This window comes from Balaenoptera physalus (genome assembly GCF_965194825.1).
Source record: "Balaenoptera physalus genome assembly, chromosome: 16".
NCBI lineage: Eukaryota > Metazoa > Chordata > Mammalia > Artiodactyla > Balaenopteridae > Balaenoptera > Balaenoptera physalus.
Genome location: NC_138898.1, coordinates 78,849,514 through 78,871,376, shown reverse-complemented (window position 1 = coordinate 78,871,376; position 21,863 = coordinate 78,849,514). Strand labels below are relative to the sequence as shown.

Below are 21,863 nucleotides of genomic sequence, written 5' to 3'. Positions count from 1 at the left end.
GGCATCATAATTAACTAAATGTCGTCTGTGGTTTCTTGGGATAAAATAATTATTGAAGCAAGGTTTTTGAAGACTCATGTAGCTACTATGTTTGACTTTTACAATAGCAATGAAGACAACAAGGCTGCTTCTAACAAGCTCAGGCCTTGAAACTCTCAGCTCAGGTTACAGTCAGACAACCAGCGTGCTTCTAGGGTAGCCCCAGATACTCGCTTATTTCTTACAACTGAAGGGAAGACCCCAAATTTAATTGGGTGGTCAAACGAATTGTTAAGTTGAAGTCACAGACTCATCAAGTCTCTTATGTGAAATTTAGGGCACTGGTTGGAAAGAAGTGGGACCTGAGACTTAGAGTGGGGACCTGTGCGTGGATTCAGAAAATTGAATGGCCAAGTCTCCTTGGTGTCTTCTCTGATACGTCCCTTAGGTCAGACAAGATCAGCTTGAAGAACCTGGTGACCCTGAAGACTGGAAATAAACACAGCTGAGGCAGTTGCCTTGAACGGAGATGCCCATTTTCCAGATCTACTTCTACCAAGTTTCACTGCCTCTAAACCCGTGACCAGAATCAGATCAGCACATCCCAGGAGAAGTTCCAAGTCTGCTAACGGGAGAAGAACACAGAGTCACAAGACGTTGCTAATTTATATCATTGTAAACTGGGGGGAGAGGTGTAGCAATGGGTTCCAGGGTGTTAAAACAAGGGAGACAGAATATAGTATTGGCTGAGGATGCTCTTAATGAAATGAGCATAAGGATCAGAAAGTCTTTTTTTTTTTTTTTTTTAGGACCAGAAATTCTGTTTTTAGTATGCTGGACTGAGTAGCAGGAAGTGGCTTGAACAGTTTGGTCTTTAGCGGACACTTGGGTTCAATGTGAGCAACTGTCAATACAATTGAGATGGCAGACCCTTCCTGTCAGGAACTGCCTAGGGTAATAGGAAAGTTGGAGTGGATTTTTCACAAACATCCACCATCACTATATATCCCAAAAGGCCCTAAAGGACACCCCTCGCTAAAGCAACAAGAAATCCAAAGACACCATCTTCATTTCACAAACTCTGCTTTAGGGTCGGGCTTGACTCATTCAAGGATAACCTGGAGAGTAGCTGGAGTTTATCATCTGACCAAAGCTGACAGCAGGAGACTATGTGGAATGGTAACTGATAACCAAAACACTCACATATAGGTTTGAAATATCCACGTGACATCATGACTCTGGTATGTGTATACATGTGTGCCTGTGTCCTGTTAAGTCACTGCTTCAATGTCCCGTTGTCACCCTAAGTGATCTGTGTCCACTAAATCACAAAAAGAATAAAAACATATCTACAAGATATGTGGTTAAGATCTTAGATTCATAGGGCTCTTACTAGTAGCATGACATGGGCAAGTAACTTGAAACTTCTGTCTTTCATTATTCTCATGTATAAAATGAGGATCATGTTAGTACCTATGGCTGTTATGAGGACTAAGTAAGTTAATAAGTAAAGTGCTAGAACAGCAGCTCACGGTGAAGACTCCGATGTGTTAGACAGTATTATCATACTCAAAGTTATTACTGGGAACATGGCAAGCATTACACAAGTATTAGTTATCATTGTCATTACCCAGCTAAGACTTACCATAATAAGGTCGAAATACATTCAGCAATAATTCCCTAACATAGGATGAAATACGAAATAGTCTGATGCCAATCATGCTTATTCACAAATGCAAACAGATGGAGAGAGATTTTCCTGCGATTGACCTTCACCAAAACTTTGGCTTTGTGAATTACTTCCAGGTTTTAAAGTTACAAATCTTTGCCTTGAGTTACTGGCAGGAGATTAGGGAAGGGCTGCAACTGCATGGGAGAGATCCTCAAATGAGGAAACACATTTGGGTTTGCTTCCTGTTTCTGATGGTGTGCCCTAGACTAACGCCTCTCAAACTTGACTGTGTACATGAGTCTTGGTAAAATGCAGGCTCTGAATCAGCAGGTCTGGGGTGGGCCTGAGAGTCAGCATTTTAAGCAAGCTCGCAGGTGATGGCGATTCTACAGGTCCCTGGGCCACAGCTGGAGGAGGGAGGAAGCCAAGGCCCCAGCATGTGTGACCACTGGGAGGGCCTCCTGCTTTTAGGCAGGACTGACTGACCACAGACTGTTCTTTCTTCATCAAATCCCCAGAGGAAAACAATCCTTATTTGCTTTTTAGGCATTTACTCCTCCTCAGACCTTCTTGCTCAGCCTTGTTAAAGGATGCAGGTTCCTGTGCCCCACCCTGGGGTTTTCGACTCTACTGGTCTGTTTGTTTAGCACGTTTCCTTTTTTTTTTTTTTTTTTTGATGTGCACTCAAGTTCAGCAACCTGTGCTTAAGGCTAACAAGCCCCAGCTGCTTCCATCAGGTGGTCCCACTTCATGGAGTCTGTGGGTGAGCACCTTCCCTCACACGCAGAAAAAAAGTGTATATAGACAACGGAATACTACTCAGCCATAAAAAAGAATGAAGTAATGCCATTTGCAGCAACATGGATGGACCTAGAGATGATCATACTAAGTGAAGTAACTCAGAGAAAGACATATATCATATAATGTCACTTACAGGAAGAATCTAAAAAAATGATACAAATGAAATTATTTACAAAACAGAAATAGACTCACAGACTTAGAAAGCTAACTTATGGTTACCAAAGGGGAAAGGAAGGGTAGAGATAAATCAGGAGTTTGCGATTAACATATACATAGTACTATGTACAAAATAGATAAGCAACAAGGACCTACTGCACATAGCACAGGGAACTATACTCAATATCTTGTTATAACCTATAATGGAAAAGAATCCTGAAAAGTGTGGGTGTGTGTGTGTGTATATATATATATATATATATATATATATATATATGCATAACTGAATCATATTGCTGTACACCTGAAACTAACATGACCTTGTAAATCAACTGTACTTCTAAATAAATAAATAAATAAAAGAAGTGTGTATTTGAGCTCACACAACAGACCTAAGCCAGTTCCAGAGCATCCAAATCAGTGTTTGAATGTGAAGTGGAGGTGACCTGTACTTGGAATTAAGCTTATACTTTTCTGTCTTCTAGAAGATCACAAATGAAAACAGCAAAGTCATAATTATATGACTGATCAGCAAAGGATCAATCCATGTAACGAATGGGTAGGAAAAGAGGGAAGATGCGACACACAGGCTAAAAATGGGGACACTGCTAACTTTTTCATGTGACTCTGGCCATAATTTCGTTCTTTGCAGCTCAGAGGTTTGCCTCAAAATGAACCGAAAGTGCATCTTGCCAACCATAAAATTAAGCAGATTCACACATAATGGACACCAGATAAATCCTTTTTAAATGGAACTAAGCTGAATCATACTCACCATCCAGACAGTGGTGAACCTTAAAAAAAAAAAAAAACCAAAACCAAAAAAAATAAAAGCCCTACAAACCTGTTGAGAGATAAGAATTCATTTCAAAACCCCAAATTCATTGGAATTTCACGAGATTCTGCATCTCTGAGGGGTAGAAGGAAAATCAAGGATGCAGAGGGCAAGGGCTGCATTTGTTTTGTTCCTTGAGTGAGCGAGAGGTGAGGGCAGCTTGGAACAGGAGAGGGTTGCGTTAAGAAATGTGAGTGGGACCCATGCAGAGGTCATTGGCTGCTGAAAGCATCTCCTGGTTTGATGGTTTGATGGTTTCAGGAAATTACTTGCAAAGCTGGCTGGATTCACTCCAGATGGCCACAGTGGTGTGGTTTGTGAAATCATTAAAATGTAGAAAAGAGTCAAAAATATCCCTTTGGTCTTGAAGATACCAAGCCCTTATTCCCCAGTGAACAGTACAGGAAGCTCTGAGGGGCCCCAGGGGCTATCATGGGAGCCACAGAGCTGATGGGAGCAGATGGGGGCATGGCAGAGCCCACAGTCTCTTTCTCAACCTGTTTCTAATATAAAAGATTTAAGCTTTGGAGATACTTTCCAGGGGGGTGACTATTTGATCAATTCTTCCAAGGTTGGTACATAACTGGTACTGCGATGCATTGGAGAGAAATTGATTTCCCAACGCCAGGAGTGCCTTAGGGCACTGGGCTTAAATGCCTCCAGGAGCCTGACGGAGAGGACCGCAGGCTTCCAGAATCTGGGCTGAAGGTGAGATCCTGCCATAAAGCATCCAGGAAAGGTGAATCTTGGTCCCCAACTGGTGTCAGGACAAAAGTCATCTCAGCTGCAGAGGCTGAAAGAACATTTGCAGTCATGGGCCATAAAGCAAGCACTGGGCATTGGGCAGAAGTCTGGGTTTTCTGTTTATCTAACTTGGAGTAGTTCGGCCTAGGCGGTGCACACACACAGGTCATTCCCAGCACTGAAGGCAAATGGGCCACGGCCAGGTGAGCAATTCCAGACCCTACTGCCTGTCTTCCATTCCACCCTCTGGAAAACCAGTTCCACACACACTGGAACCGTCAGGCTCTGTGTCCAGGAAACCCCACTGAGCCCCCTAATCCAGGGAGGTTACTGTTACACGCGGAGCCGGCAAGGCACCCCACTCCCAAGGAACCACCTAATGAAAGCCTCATGGAGAGACTAAGGTTGCAGAGACTCAGGCTAATTCCATCTGGGCCTTGTGCCGAAGCTATGACCTCACCGTCGGGCAAACCAACAGGGACCCCAGAAAGAAAAGATCAGTATGTGGGCCAGACCTGCTTCTAATCACAGCCAGCTGGGATGCACGGAGGCACTGCCATCTTCCTGCCGCCCCTCGATACCAGGACCAGGATCTGCGGGCCAGGAGGCAAGGTCACCTTACAGCAAAGAATCCTAAGTTCTGGCCCAAACACTTGTGTGTGTGTGTGTGGCATTTCCCCATAAAATCCTCTGCCATTCTACAAGTTTCACGCCAAAGAGAAGCTTAATTAGGTGGGGCCAAATCTCTGCGGAGAATCCCCAGTTACAGAAGCTGGGGAGGAAGGATATAATTAGAACCTGACTTTTTTTTTTTTTTTAACAGAACAGCTCAAAAGGCCCCATTAAGAGAAGGACACTGAAAAATAGCCAATCCATCCATATCCAGAACTCAGGACCCCAGAAATTTCACTCACCAGCATCATTTGCAAAACACGTAAAAACACACACTTCGGCGTCAGCTTGGGCATTTTTTTTCCCTTAGCTCTTTTCACACTTAAGCATTTGGTATGTTGCGAAAGCAATTCTTTTTGCCTACTCTGCTACATTGTTTGCATTTGTTGTACACTGAATCTTTTGGAGGCAACAAAACTTTGAGGAAGCTGTGGGTTCGAACCCTGGTCCGGGAAGACCCCACATGCCGCGGAGCAGTTAAGCTCGTGCGCCACAACTACTGAGCCTGCGCTCTAGAGCCCGTGAGCCAAAACTACTGAGCCTGCGCTCTAGAGCCCGTGAGCCACAACTACTGAGCCTGCGCGCCGCAACAAGGAGTAGCCCCTGCTCGCCGCAATGAGAGAAAGCCCGAGCACAGCAACAAAGACCCAGTGCAGCCAAAAAATAAATAAATAAAAATAAATTTTTTAAAAAAAGGTAAATAACAGTGTTTTCACCTGATGGGGTCACCATGAAAAAGGCCGATGACTTGGGCTTCTGTTAAAGGAACTAATAGCGATTCTCTACACGCTTTGCTTGGAAGTTCCACCCTCGGCACTGGTCGCTAAGTGTGATGTTGCAAATAAACTGGTGAAACCTGAAGTCTCTTAAACTGTAACCCCCACATGGATATGGATGCCCGAGTCCTGACGGGCCCGTTGAACAGCACCATCAACACGAGATCCCCTGGGGACTCCCAAGTCCTGGTGGAATCAGGGAGGATTTGCAAAAATGTAAAAATTCCCCATGAGCCAGGGTCTGATGAATGAATATACAAAGAACAGGGATGGACTTGGACAAAGACCCTTAAATCTCAGAGGAGTAACTCTCCCACGATAGCCCCAGATCATTTTGACTAAACGTTGCTAATTCCATTTGCTTTTAGTCCAGTTGACCATGTTTTATTTTACAAGTTGTGGGAGGAGACTCAAAAGCACAAAAATCTTAATTCTATACACAGAGGTACAGGTTAAGATTTCTATTCTTTTAAGGAGGAAACTCTTTTTTTTCTCTTTTCTGGAAATGTATCTCTGAAATGATGATGGGAATTCATGGACATATACAACATGTGCTTTGCTCCAGGTTGTCACAAATACCTCTACATACAAAGCAAGGTCGAGTCAGGCGTGCAAAGACCCAGTGAGTCACAACCCATCAAGGTTGTAAGGACAGGGTTGGCGCTCCACATACAACTGAACATCCCTGATCAAACATCTCTTTCCTGAACCAGCAAATAAATGCCCACAGCTGCACTTGGTGGTTGGCACTGGGGTCCATTCACCATACGGTCACACTTATTAATTATCCTTCCAACAAATCCAGCAAGATAACAGGACACAGCCATGTTCTTGCAATTAGTCTGCAGGCCAAGCAAACATCTCCCTACCAGGGTCTTCATCTATCTCTCCCAAAGGCATCCTGCCCCCCTCCTCTGTTTCCTTTTACTTTGTCTCTACTTCATGAGTATACCTAAGAGTCCCCAAAGCCTGCCACTTTGAACCCTTTACACCTGGAATCAAGCTGCTTTTCAGAGGGGGAGAGTGTGTGTTGAAAACAACAAAATAAGAAGGCTCCTTCCTGGACCTTCAGCCAAGGCAGGAAGGTCACAGCCAGTTTTAGAGCAGGAAAGAATCTTAAGGATCATCAAATGCAGTCATTTTTCAGAACTGTTTAAATACAGTGAAACCCTTTTCCTCAATGTGATTGTATGTAGAAACCCAGTATGTAAGACAGAGAGAAAAGAAGCTGTTATAGCCAAACGATGGAATATAATCTGGCCATAAAAAGCAACGAAGTAGTGATACGTGCTACAATATGGATGAACCCTACAAATATTACGCTAAGTGAAAGAAGCCAGTCACAAAGGACCGTGTATTACACGATTCCATTTATATGAAACATCCAGAAGAGGTCAGTCCATAGAGACAGAAAGTAGATTAGTGGTCGCCTAGGACTTGGTGGGGGATAGAGGGATTGGGAGGTGATGAATAAGAGGTACAGGGTTTCTTTTTGGATGGTGAAAATGTTCTAAAATTGATCATGCCATTGGTTGCACAAATCTGTGAATACACTCAAAGCCATTGAATTGTATAGGTTACATGGGTGAATTTCATGGTGTGTGAATTCTTTCTCAACAAAGCTGTTCTGAAAACAAAACCAAACCATTCTCAGTCCTCCGCCAGCCAGGCCCCCTTCCTCACCCTGCTGTCTCTAGTGGCCCCAGAACCACCGCTGCAGACCCCTAGAGGCCTACGGAATGTGGTTTGAAAAACCCTGATCTAGTTCAAGTTTCCACTCCTCAAAGGTAAACCAAGACATGAATCAAAGTCTTTCGACTCCAGGTGCAAAGGGCCTTTAAACCCAAGCTCTCCCTGATGAGTGCAGGCTCATCCCAGGGGGGGCGCTGCAGGCCCGGGTCTCACCGTCCATGTCCAGGCGCTGCATGATGATGGCCAGCTCCACCTCGCTCGGCATGTACCCCAACGAGCGCATGGCCATTCCCAGCTCCTGCTTGGAGATGAAGCCATTGCCGTCTCGGTCCAGAACCCGAAAGGCCTCTCGGATCTCTACAAGGGGAGAGCAAAGAAAGTCCAGTGTCACAAGGTGTGGTCTACTGCGCTGAAATGATTGGCGATTGTCCGTTGAAAACTCCTAACTGCTTTACAGATAGTGATGTGTCAAACCCTTTAATCTGATAAAAAAAGGGTGGCCAAAAGAGGAACAAAAGAAAGGAAGAAAAAAAAGAGAGAAAAGGAGATGGGAATAAAGGAAAGGGAGGGAAGGGGGATAAAAACAGAAAAACAGCTTTGGAAGGAGGAGATAACTGGCCCGGAGCATCGAACACACAGTAGCCGGTAGACAATTAGACGGTGGTCCCAGCTGGGAATTGTGTCAGCCAGATGACACTTTCCCAACAAGGATGAGGATTAGGTTTCAGCGGTGAGAAGACAGCTACTAGCTTGCACTGTCAGGAAGAAAGGAGGATGAGATTCCCCTTTGCAGACTTACACTTCAGCTCCCTGCTGCCGCAGGAGCTGTGCAGAAAGCTTTCTCAACCTCCTAGGAGGACAGGAGTTAAGTACCCTGCTGTTTTTACTTCATTCCTCTAATTTACAGCTATTTTATGGCTATAAACAACCTCAGATCAATAAGAGTGTCATAAGAGCCCCAGAGCCGTCTTTAATCACATTCTCTGGGGCTAGCAGAGAATTTGACTCCGCCATCAAGAAGGCCATTTCACCCAGCAGGGAAACTCCCATCCTCTTACCCCAACCAGAGTTGCTCTGCCTTCCACCCAGAGTGCCTCCCTCCAGAGCCCCACCTCCGCCGCCGCCGCCTGTTCATCCTGGGTTGGCTGAGCATTTCCTAACACATCACACCCCTGCGAGGTAGGTCATGGGAATTCGATTGGAGATCACAGTCTGGAGATGAGAGGTACATCAATTGTCTCTGAGCTCCAGACAGCTTTGATTTTTCATCAATAAACCCAGTGTGAGCCCAGCTACAGCAGCTGCCAGCACTCATCAGGCCATTCAACAAGCAGTGGCCGCCTATACCTAAGGAGCACAGGAGTTAGGACTGCAGAGAAATCTGCCGGACATCGTGGTTCCCCTCCAGAGCCCCTCACTCCAGGTGGGAAGATAAGATCCAGGCAGAAACTTGCAGGAACTCTTCAAACTAATGCAAGACGCTGGCCCTAACCATTTACAGTCATCCCTTGGTATCAGCAGGGCAGCCGGCCCTTGAATCCATGGGTTCAGCATCCATGAAGGGTAAACTGTAGTTACCGCTTCTCTAAATATCTGACTATCCTCCCAGCAAACACATTGAACCCTTACCCGAGCAGGCTTTCTCTTTCCTATTTGTATTAATTTCCTGGGGCTGCTGTAATCAATCACACAAACGTGGTGGCTTAAACAACAGAAAGTTATTCTCTCACAGTCTGGAGGCCCAAAATCTCAAATCAGTATCACTGGGCCAAAATCAAGGTGGGACAGACCCGTACTCTGCCAGAGGATCCAAGGAAGATTCTTTTCCTGCCTCTTCCTACAAGCTTACTTCCTTGGCTTGTGGCCGCATCGCTCCAATAGCTGCTCTGTGATCACATCACCTTCTCGTCTTCTGTCTGTGATCTCCCTCTGCCTCCCACTTACAAGGACACTTGTGATTGCATTTAGGGACCACCGTATAATCCAGGATAATCTCCCCATCCCAAGATCCTTAATTTAAAAACATCTGTAAAGACCCTTTTTTCCAAGGTGACATTTACAAGTTCCAGGGATGGGAATCTGATACCTTTGGGGGTTGTTTTTCAGCCCTCTACACTCTACCATCCAGGGCTTCCATCTGAAATACCTTGCCATCCTCTTTACCTGCCCAAATCATATCGGTCCTCCAAGACCAAGACGAGGGCAGCATATTTCACAAAAACACCTTTGCTCACCACAGCCAAGTTATCTCCCTCACTGCCGACTGTTCAGCAGGTCATTGACTCCTCCCACGTGACACCTCGCACGTGCCATCTAGAAATACGATGAAATCATGGTGCAGAAATCACGGCTTCTCGGAGCTGCAAGCTCCTCATACATTTCATTCACGGCGGTATGTTCCCACCTACGCTCTGAAGGAGGCGCCTGACGGACAGCTGTTCAATGCACGATGTGTCTGAACAAATAAGCATCAGATATTAGCAGCAGATTGATTATCGGTACTAATTCAGCACTCCGAATGCGCTACGTGAATAAATGTGTGCTCCGGCAGAGGGAAGACCAGGCTGGGAGTCAAGACCTTGGGCTCCCAGCCAGGCATATTAGCTAATTAGGTTTGCAGCCAAATCCTGAGGCCTCGGTTTGTTCATGTGTGAATGAGCTGGGTTGGCCAAGAGAATCCTTAAGGTCCTTTGAGCCCCTTTCTAAGGATCCGTGGACATCGTTAAAGTGTTTAAGAGAAGAACAGGAAGCCTGTGTTCTCTTTCACACCCTATTGATCTGCTGTTCAAACACCTCTCTTTTTTCCATTGATGATATAGAAAACATTTTAGCCCTTTCCAAATTCTGAATTAAGGGGTTTGTCTGCATTTTGAGAATTTTCTCATCAATGCAACATGCCCAAGATTACCTAAAGCAGCCATATGTTTTCCTACCAGGTGCCAGGTGGCCCTAAAAGAGCTTAGAGCCACGGCTCAGCTTGAGGTCACGTCACACAGTGCTCAAGGACACTGGGGCAGAGACCACGCCTCACTCGGCCCAAGTCTCGACGCCAAGCGCAGGAGGATACAGAGGGAGATCGCCTGAAACAGGAATCAGCCTACAAGGAAGTCCATCTAGCTCTGCCCTGCGACCAGGGCAGGCCTCTCCCTCAGCCTCAGTGTTCCCATCTGAAAACTGGGTTGGGTTGGATCTCCTTCCAGCCTCTATGATAGGGTTTTTTACATCAGGGCCGACACAAACCGTGCAACAGTAGAAAATGTCAGATGATGACAAGGGCCCTGCCTGGGGTCCCAGAAGAGGCTGGGGTCCCAGGTGGGCCAGCCTGGTGGTCAGCTGCAGGCTGAGCCCTGCCCCTTGTTCTCTGGACCACTTCTCTCCCGAGGCACCATCTCCTCTTCCCATTCCTCTGACTCAATCCTGAACTCTCTGGGCTGATGCTGTCACTCCAAAGGACGGTCCCCTTTTGTTGACAGGGCCTGGCCTCACTCCTGTGGTCCCCTGCATGCCCTAGATCTTACCGCTGAAAGAGCCTGTATCCTTACACTGGCCACTCCAGAGAGGCCTGGTTGGGGATGTTTGAGAACTTGACCTGGAAATGAGGGCCTTGGTGGGTATGCCTCCCGACCCCCACCTTGCTGCCTGGGTTATGCCTAGGGTTGCCTCACCCCTGGGCTACTGGATTTGGTAAATCAGACCTCAGACAGGGGTCTCCCCAGAACTGCCCTGCTTGAAGGAACATGCTCGCTCGAGGCCTCAAACCCCCATGGTTTACCTGTCTGCAGCCTCCAGGCGGGCCCTGCTCTAGCCCAGGACAGGATGCGGCAGGTACATCTCAGCTCTGAGTTCTGTTTTCTATGGCCCCCAAGTAAGTGGGACAAAGCCGCTCTTCTCTGTTTGCAAAGAATATCTGCTCCCAGGGGGGCTTCCCTGGCAGTCCAGTGGTTAAGACTCCGCACTTCCAGTGCAGGGGGCATGGGTTCGATCCCTGCTCGGGGAACTAAGATCCCACATGCCGTGCAGCACAGCCAGAAAAAAAAGCTGGAGCTCTGGAAAAAAAATCAGTAAAATTGATAACTCTTAAAAAAAAAAAAGAAACTAGCAGTAAATTATTTTAAAAAAAAAATGAATATCTGCTCCTGTGGGGGGGCGGGGTCTGTGTGTCTGTATCTGCAGAGGCAGACAGAGCTCACTAACTTCGTTTTCTTTCAAAGTAGCAGAGACGAGGGGAAAAATAGTACCAAACTAGAAATCCATAATAGGAGCCTCTAGAGATTTCATCTTTCCACCCTGGAAAGATACCTTGAAAGCTCAGGAAGCAAGAGGCTTATTAGAAGGAAATGGGTCTTGCAGTCTGAGACACGTGATGTGTGCCTCATTTTATTTTTAATAGCAGAACAGGGTGTGAGAAAGATGCCCATAAAACAGCGGAGACATGGGAGCAGGCCGGATCCCTCTGCCTCTGGCTACAGGCAGCCTGGGCACAGCACGAAGGGGCTCTGGCCACTTTCCACATCCTCGGGAACTGGAGACCACAGATCAAGTTTCTGGGAACAACTCAGTAATGCGGTGTGCTTTCCACTGGAATGTATCCCCTCTTCAGGCGAAAGTCCCTTGTGCTTCGGAGTTATATAAGCATGCTGTGCTTTTGCTCTTTGATTCAATCTCAGCCTCACGAAGCATGTGCACACCAGGCACCAGCACGGCCAGTTCTGCCCTCTGCAAGATGACTTCATGGACCACAGAGGGGCATCCATGATGCGCATGGAGCCTGTCCAACTGTCATTGTGCGGAATATGAAAGGAAACACGGTAAGACACATCTTCTGAAAAAAAGAAATCCACTCTCTGCCTGTGGAATCTCCCAGAAGCAAAGTCTACATTCCCACAGGGACCTGGGCCTCTCCTCCCTGGAGTGAGGTTGGTGTTCTGGAGCAATGCAAGGCCTGGGATAGAAACGATCCTGTTTTAGAGAACAAGAGATTTACTGCTCATTATGCCAGCAAGTCTATTTTCTTAAAAATACCTGCAGCCACCACTGGTACCCCCTGCGTCTGGACCCAGTGCCCTCTGAGAACCATGCTTTGGTTCTGTGATGCTCCCTATGGTCATAGCCAATTCAGGCAGGAGCAGTGGCCAGAGGCGCGGCCATCATACAGAACAGACTCACAATCAGGCCGCCCCGACAGAGTGTATATCAGATGAAATCCAGACACCAGGCAGAGTCAGTATTCATCGGCTAATGTTCTAGCGCTGAAGAATCAGCTGAAATTCATTGTGCTAACTGGCAAACTCAAATTAGTAACGAAGAACAATTTTTCCTATCTCAATCCCCGCTAGCTGTGAAATCTGTTTATTCTCCACAAAAAGGTATGTTTGGGAAGCGGGTGGGATTTTAACCACAAAACGTGAGGGCTTTATGAATGAACAAGATGCCTTCTGTTGATAAATGCCATTGAGAAACTGCAGAACTGGAGAGAGATGCAGCTCAGCAAGGCTAGGCCAGGCAATTGTTAAACACCAACACAAACGCACCAGAAAATATAAGAGACAAGTCTGGAGGTCTTTATTCGGGAGAAATAATAGGACGGGGCCTGAGCTAATGACAAAAGATTTAGAAAAGTTTCCCCCTTCTCTATGAAAGACAACAAATGAATATGCAGAGCTGATTAATACAGCCATTCACTCACTGAACAGTTGCTGCTTATCTATTATATGCCAGATGCGATGCTAAGATAGATAGGTAGCCAAAAAAACTTTCCAGGCTCCGAGAAGTTTACATTCCAGTTGGAGAGACAGAGGGGTGACCAGATATTCATAACAGAGAACGACAAGCAGAATAGTACAAGTCTACACAAATCTCATGGAAGTCCTTCCTTAGGACAGAGACAGTTCTGTGAAAGGGTTACACTTGGATCTTTTGAATCTTAAGGCCTCAGAGAGAAGGGAAAGGAGGTTGAGTGGAGAAATTGTGCCAAGATGGGCGTGTTCAACGCATTGGCTGCGTGGTGGGTGTAGAAACATTGAGAGATGAGGGTGGAGAAGTGTGCTAGGGCAAGATTGAAAGAGCCTTCGAAGCCACCTGAGCTTTACCCTGCAGGCCAGGTGTTGGCAAACGATGGTCTGTGGCCAAATCTGGCCCACCACCTTGTGTGTCAATAAAGTTTTATTGGAACACAGCCATGCCCATTCGTTGACAAATGGTTGTCCATTTTCAGCTGCTCTTGGACCACACAGTAAGAACTGAGTCATTGTGACGTGGACAGTTTGGCTCACCAAGCCTAAAATAGTTATACTTTGGCTTTTTAAAGTTTGTGAACCCCTGCTGTAGGCCACAGGGAGCCCTTAATGGTTTTAAATTTTTAAAAGAGAGAGAGAGAGAAAGGATCAGATTCGTTTGTAAACTGAGGGCTCTGGCATCAGGGTGGTGAAGACCAGAGTGACAAGGGATGAGAAGCAGAGCCCTCACCTGGAGACGAAGGGGAGATGAGGAGCCCAGAACTACCTCCGGAGCTGCTGGGAGGGGGACCAAGAGACTTCTGAGCGGTCCAGGGCTCAGGTGTCCCGGGTTTAGGGGAGGGACGATTTGAGGATGATGCTGAGGTTTCTAGTTTGCCTGATGGGGTGAGCAGTGATGATATTAACTGAGAGCGAATTCAGGAAGAAGCACAGGGTTTCAGGGAGGGAGGGAGGGGACGTGGTATTTTGGCCACGCGGAGTCCAGGGCTCCGAGAGATACCCAAGCAGCCAGGCCTGGTGAATACATGGAAATACACGACTAGCCTTTGAAGACAGTGATACTGAAAATACGATGAGGATGGAAAATGGGAATAGAGTGACCATAACTGCATACAAAATGCTGGTTCAATCCCGGTGTGGGTTTTAGTGTGAATGAGTTCCAATTTAATTATAATCTATGGGTCTGCAAATACAACTAATTGGTTTCAGTAATTAGGGAACACAGAGGTGAGAGCTCAGACAGCAAGGGGGGTGGGGCCCTGAAGGAGGAGGGAAATCTGCTGGGAGGAGGCAGGGATGCAGCGGGAACCCGGAAGTGTCCCGCATTTAATAGAGCTGTGGCCACACAGATGGGGGCGGGGTTGGGGTTACGATGCTGCTTTGTATCATACACTTTCTAACCTGGCTTTTTTTTGTCTTGGTACATTTTCAAAAGGGTTAAAGGATCCTCACTCCTAGGTTATTTGCTATGTGAGATGTGATTGCATCCGTTTCAATAAATGCTCACTAATTGACTGTCCCTCCCCGAGAGCATAACAGTAGCCGTGATCTACGGTCAGAATCCAGGGTTGAGCAGGGCTCCTGCAGGTTCCCTGGCCCCAGGCTCACCGTGAGTCCCTGTTAACCCTGGGGGCAGGCAAGAGGCAGTGTTGAAAAAGCAATTCAAAGGTCCTGTGCTCAAGGCTGGTGGGACAGTGATTGAAGGTTCATGCTGCGGATTTCTGGTGTCACCACTCTCCTGGCCTTTTTCCTTACCTCTTGCCTCAAATGACACCTTGAATTCAAAAATAACGCCAACTCCTTCCCTAGCTAGCATTCAGAAAGAAAAGCATGTCAGTAACTTATTAGGTAGAGAAATTACACCGACGAAGTAGCCCAGGTCATGAAAAATAATCATTCTCTCCTAACGTAGGGTGGCACCAGGCGGTCAGAAAGCCAGGGGCATTTCTAAGGGTTTAGGAGCTAAAACAGAGTTTATCTGTCCCCAAAGTTTACACCTCCACAGATGAAGCTGAATTGATTTTCGCATGCCAGGTCCGTTAAAGCTAATGGAAAATTCCCTAACAGCAAAAGAACAAAGCAAATGAGAACTGAAACTCACAATGAAAGCCCATCTGGGCCACGGGCAGCCGGTGATGGACTGAACGCTCCACAGGGCTGAAAGGAGAACCATTAAAATGATCTGAATACGGATGAGAGCCAGCATCGCTGGAGGGTCTCTCTACTGAAAAACAGGGTGATGCGCAAAGAGAAAGGAAGAGGACGTCTATCAAGACTGCAGTTTTCTTTGTCTTGAGAGGTTCTGGACTTGACCTCTGGGATGGGGACAACCCCCGCAAAAGACCAGAGCTAGACCTACAGGGGAATGCTACATTTTTCAGTTTATACATTAATTGATGTTTCTTATGAAAAATGCCCCCAAAATGTATAAAGAAAAAAAATGATCTATAATTCACTGGTCAGCAATAACCATTGTTACCATATTAGGGCATTTTATTCCATACTTTTTTTAAGTATAGATATTCCTAAACTGGGCTCATGCTCTCTCTATAGCTTTATATCATTTTTTTTTTTCATTTAACACACTGTCATTTCAATCTTCCATGTTGTTAGCTGGTCTTTAAAACATCACTTTTTTTTTTTTTCTAACATCTTTATTGAAGTATAATTGCTTTACAATGGTGTGCTAGTTTCTGCTTTAAAACAAAGTGAATCAGTTATACATATACATATGTTCCCATATCTCTTCCCTCTTGCATCTCCCTCCCTCCCACCCTCCCTATCCCACCCCTCTAGGTGGTCACAAAGCACCGAGCTGATCTCCCTGTGCTATGCGGCTGCTTCCCACTAGCTATCTATTTTACGTTTGGTAGTGTATATATGTCCATTACACTCTCTCACCCTGTCACATCTCACCCCTCCCCCTCCCCATATCCTCAAGTCCATTCTTTAGTAGGTCTGTATCTTTATTCCCATCTTGCCACTAGGTTCTTCATATCCTTTTTTTTTTTTTTCCTTAGATTCCATATATATGTGTTAGCATACTGTATTTGTTTTTCTCTTTCTGACTAACTTCACTCTGTATGACAGACTCTAACTCCATCCACCTCATTACAAATACCTCCATTTCATTTCTTTTTATGGCTGAGTAATATTCCATTGTGTATATGTGCCACATCTTCTTTATCCATTCATCCGATAAAACATCACTTTTGATGGCTACATAGTATCCCATTAAATCACGATAGCCAAATTGATGCCACCAAACTCCTAGTGTGGGACACTTAGATCAGTTCTGATTTTCAATAATACCACAGTGGAAATCTTTGTACATAAATTTTCACGTCTTTTGATGATCATCTCCTTAAGATGATATCTTAGGAACACAAGTATTGGGTCGAAGGGCAGGAGTTTTTTTTAAGGTGCTTAATATATATTGCCAAGTTGTCCTCTATGACCCGTTTCTACTCACATCACTTCTGAGACCAAATGTGTGGGGTTTTTTTCCCACACCAACTAATTCTCCAGCTCTCTGGATGCCAATAAGCTGGTGTCCAATGATTTAACCCAGTTCTGACACTAACTACTCGGAGTCAGTGCAGACCCCAAAGGGGAAGTCCCACAAAACTGTCCTCACTTCCGACGCCAGCCACCAGTCTAGGCCACGTGGACTTGTGACCAACCAGCTATGAAGTCAAGGGTTCCCACAACTCCTCTTCAGATGCGATAATTTGCTAGAATAGCTCACAGAATTCAGGAAAGCTCTTTACTTACATTGACTGGTTTAGTATAAAGGGGAGAACTCAGGAACAGCCAAATGGAGGAGATGCATAGGGCCAGGTGTTGGGGGGCGGTTATGGTTTGCACAGAGCTTCCATACTCTTTCTGGGCACCACCCTCCCAGCACCTCCATGTATTCACCAATGTGGAAGCTCTCCAAACCCCATCATTTAGGGTTTTTAACGGAGGTTCCATTATGTAAGCCTGGTTGTTTGAATCATTAGTTATTGACAACAGAACTCAATCTCCAGCCCCTCTCCTCTCCCTGGAAGTCACTGGATGGGGCTAAAAGTTCCAACCTTCTAATCATGCTTTGGTCTTTCTGGCCACCAGCCCCCATCCTAAAGCTATCTAAGGACCCCAGCCACCAGTCATCTCATTAGCATACAAAAGATACTCTCATCACTCCAGAGGTTCCTAGGGTTTCAGAAGTTTGGGGCCAGGAACCAGGGAAGAAGACCAACCATATATATTTCTTATACAATATCACACTCTCCCAAAAGGCAGTATCAGTTCTCAGTGTCCTCCATTTTGCATCATTTTTATGCACAGAAACCCAATCTCCTCTGAGATGTACCTTTCATCTAGCTATGCTGAAGTTCAAGATCCAGATGATTATAAAGGGAGGCTTCAAGGAAAAGGAGACAATTCAGACACTGCCTGAAAAAGACCTGCAGGGTAATTGCAGGACCCTGAGTAGACCTCACTCTCAGCATGGGGCCAGGCCCAAAGGAGGTGCCCAGGAAACACCCACACTCATGGCTGAGATGAGGAAACTGAGGCTCAGAGAAGGGAAAGGGGCTCCCCTAACATGGGAGGAGGAGGGATGAGAGGGGAGAGACCCAACCTCCTGAGTCTAGACCAGGACTGCTTCCAGGGCAGGATGCTGGGTAGCTCCTCCTAAGAGGAGATGGACCATCTCCCACAGGCCAGCTGACTAGCCAGCATCCTGGGGACAAACCTGGTGCTTCTCCCCAGAAGGAGTCATTTCTCACATGGCAACAAGCACCTTCTCAGGGAAATAGCCCAAGGCAGAAAATAGGCATCGCACCATTTGGCACATAAGGCAATACTGAGTGGAATTTATCTGTGAGCATGGTAATAATCAATACAATTAATATTTCATTAAGTCACACTGCTCCTAAGCTGAATATCCTGAGATCAGAGAAAAATCAGGTTCTGAGAAAACAAGGTCATTTTGTGAATTTAGCACTGATATGGAGGCCAGAAGAGCAAGATCCAAGTTCCAGAAATAAACCAGAAGCAAACTGAATGGAGAGGAGAGGGCCTCTCAGGCATGGCTCACACCCCCTCCCCTCCCTGGGGTCTTAGGAATCCTCAAAGCTAAGTTTATCTTTGCATTGTTCAATTTAACTCAACCTTACAAATATTTCTTAGGCACTGACTGTGTGTCACACACCCTTCTAGGTGCCAGGTCCTAGGAAACCAAGGTAGAAAGCAAACAGGACATGGGTTGGGAAGAGGTGGGGCCCACATTGAGCCCCCAGTGGGAAGGGACTATGGAGGACAGCTTGGTGGCTGGGACTCAAGATTTTTTTTCTGGATCTCACAGAGTATTATTCTAGAAACCAAGTCTTTTCCCTGACCTCTGGAATTTCTCCTGGGCTGAAAAAAAAAAAAAAAAGAACTTTCTAACAGAAAACCAACAACTAAATCCAAGCAAACATGAGGGGCTCTTTTTGGTTTTGCTTTTTAATGAGGCAAAAATTATTTTTAAAGGCAACACAGCTTTGGGTTTTTCGTTTGTTTAAATTTTATTGGAGTAGAGTTGATTTACAATGTTGTGTTAGTTTCAGGTGTACAGCAAAGTGATTCTGTTATACATATATTTACATATATTCATTCTTTTTCAGATTCTTTTCTCATACAGGTTATCACAGAATACTGAGTAGAGTTCCCTGTGCTATACAGTAGGTCCTTGTTGGTTATCTATCTTATATATAGTAGCGTGTATATGTTCATCCCAAGATCCTGATTTATCTCTCCCTCCCACATTTCCCCTTTGGTAACCATAAGTTTGTTTTCAATATCTGCAAGTCTGTTTCTGTTTTGTATATAAGTTCATTTGCATCATTTTTTAAATTAGATTCTACATATGAGTGATATCATATGATATTTGTCTTTTTCTGTCTGACTTACTTCACTTAGTATGATAATCTCTAGGTCCATCCATGCTGCAATACAGCTTTGTTTTGCTTCTGTCAATCCAGGCTTAGTGAGAAGATGCAAGGCAGCCAGTGCACAGGACTCAAGAGGAGCCAGGAAGGAGGCCTGGAGTTGGTGGTGAGGTGGATTCAGGCCCTACCATGTGACCCAGATGCTTCTGTTCGCCACTAGGTAAGGGCAACCTCTAGAAAGCCCAGCACCCAGCCCACCCTTTAATGACACATGGAAGAGGGCTAGACAAAGACAGCAAAAGAGCATGTCATGGGGCCCTTCAGAGCAAAGTACCTATGGAAATATCACACTTCGTTATTAAAACTGATGCTTCATAGCCACGCCCTAGCCAGGGAAAGCCAGGATAGCACACAGCCTTTTAAATTCCAATCCACAGTAAGAAATGCACAGTACATCACGACAGATGCACAATATAGTTATAATGTATATGGGGGAGGTGTATGAGTATATTAGGTTGAACCATATAAAATTGCTTTGGTATAGATTAAAAAATGGTCAAATAGTAGCAATTTCTTCTGGCTCCAACTACTATGTAAGGGCTAAACCTACTGTGTGCTTAACTATACCAGGCACTGCTCTGAGTGTTCTTTGTATGTTAGCTCATTTATTCCTGGCAACAACCCACGGAAGGTTGCCCTTCACCTGAGGCCACGTGGTTCTAAGTGTCAGGGCAGTGATTTGAATCCAGGCCTGCTGGCCAGAGTGTGCACTCCTCAACTTCACACTCTACCTCTTCAAACACGTACTTCCTGAAAAGGACACACCCTCCCCACCTGGGACACACTCTATTTTCTAGTCTATTTCTTTCTCCTTGTTTTTTTTTTTTCCTGCACACTCCAATCAGTGAATTTGATCTCCCTACTCATGCATGGTTCAGGCCCCACTCTTGGAGAAGCTCTGACCTCACCCATGTCTCGGCTTCCCCAGGGCAGCCTCTATCTCACTATTACTCTCTGGTACACCCCCTTCTTGTTACAACTTCAGACTCTCCCTAGCAGCCTCCCAAGCTCATCCTAGAATGCCCCAGGCATCTCTGTCTCTCCCGAATCAATGCCTTCTTCCATCATGGCAGCTGTCATGGGACCATCTCATTTCCTACTTGTGCACTGAGCAGTTAGCTCTCATTCACTGCCACAAAGCAGCACATGCTACCCAGCTTTGTACAACTGTCTACTTAACAATCATCTTTCTTGGGTCCCAGAGGGATGTTACATTCTGGAAGGCTAGAGAAAAGTCTTTGTTTTTGGAACCCCCATAGGCCTACCAATCTTAAGACGTAAGACCAGCCAAGTGACAGATTTAGTCCTTGCAGGTCTAAGACCTCCCAGCTGCACCTCGCCTGCCCCTGCCCTCTGCCCCCTGCCCTCTGCCCCCTGCCCCATCTGTAACAACCTCAGCCACAGGATGTAAGCAGCTTTTGGCAGGAAAGAGCTCTTTGCAGGAGGTCCCTTTGTCTTATCACTAACCTTAAATCAGTCACCCCCTCATCTCCGGGTCCTAGCACACCTTCCAAATCTTTTCATCACACAATACCTTGCCTAACTTGTTGGTTCTTTCCGTAGATCAAAGAAGTAGAAATGAAGGATAAGTAATTAACAGAGGACCAGCTCTCTTCCCCAGCTTCCCCTTCAGTAATCTCGTGAACAAACTGTGTGAACAAGACAGCATCGAAAGAAAAATCGCAGGAAGTGGACAAGCCCGCACACCGTGGGGGATGGCAATGACTCTGACCCCCAATCTCAAAGATTAACTGAAATTATTTCCTTTTTTCCCTTTAAAAGCTTTCATGGCTGAGCAGACTCTAGAGAGATGGTTTTTGGGAGACACTGAGTCCACCATCTCCCCAGATTGCCGGCATTCTGATTAAAAGCAACTTTCCTTTCTACCAACATTAATCTCTCTGACGAGTATTGATTTTTTGAGCGTCAAGCAGCCGGACCTGAGTTCAGTATCAAGATTCGGGAGGGGGCAGAAGCAGGCAGATTCAGTCAGCCACAGGGATTTACCAGTTTTACAGACCAAGCCTAATAGAACAAGAGGGCAGTGACGGTCACACGTGTATAGCTTGACTTGTCTGCTCCTAATTCATCCATGTTGTAGTCTCTTAGACCAAAGCATCTCCAGCACCTAAAACAGGGCCCAAAAGACACGCTCAGTCCATGAAATGAAAATTCTCCTAAAGTCATCTTCCTAACAATTCATGGCACTGAGACTCAGGGCAAAATGACAAATGGTGGGAGTTGCAGGAATTAGCCGGAATCCAGAAAAGAATTCCCCTTCTGTTGTGGAATTTTTCAATTTTAACTCTTTATCAAACCTGTCCTTCTTTTGCTCACAGGCAAAGGCGCACGTAAACATGGCCCAAGTCTTGTTTCTCATAGCCTGGCAAATACAGCTACCCTGGACTTGTTGCCTAGAGAAAGGTAGGTAATCAGATGGAATTCAAGACAATGTGAGCCCAAGCCCCGCACCGAACTGTGCAGAGGAAAAGACACAGGTTTGGACTGATTCACAGCCACTCGGGGGAAGCCCACAGAGCGACCCCCTCCTTCAGCTCACCAAATTCCTGCACACCTCCCTGCTGCATTGCTTCCTACTCCACTGTGCCTTCCTGATCATTGATAAAGGGCCTGGATATGAAGAAATTGTTCTCCACTGCAGCTGACATAAATATCCCATTATCAATAGAAAGCAATTTATTTGCTTAAAATTGCCAACTCTCTCATTTTGTTTTAACGTGCTGGTTCTCTATCAAATTAAGTCTGGACCTCTGAAAAGACTATTTGCAAACCTGGCACTGGCTCCAGTTTGAGAAATAAAAC

At 45.8% G+C, this 21,863-nt stretch overlaps 1 protein-coding gene across 16 annotated transcripts in view; it reads right to left on the bottom strand.

The window, feature by feature from the left end:
- Nucleotides 1-21,863, bottom strand: part of CALN1 (calneuron 1) — a 477,883-nt gene that overhangs the window by 220,375 nt on the left and 235,645 nt on the right. For all 16 annotated transcript variants that reach the window (XM_082432419.1, XM_082432431.1, XM_082432434.1 and 13 more), the window contains one exon: nt 7,541-7,684. In XM_082432419.1, the coding sequence (XP_082288545.1) occupies nt 7,541-7,684 (144 nt within the window). The remainder of the gene's footprint in view (nt 1-7,540; nt 7,685-21,863) is intronic.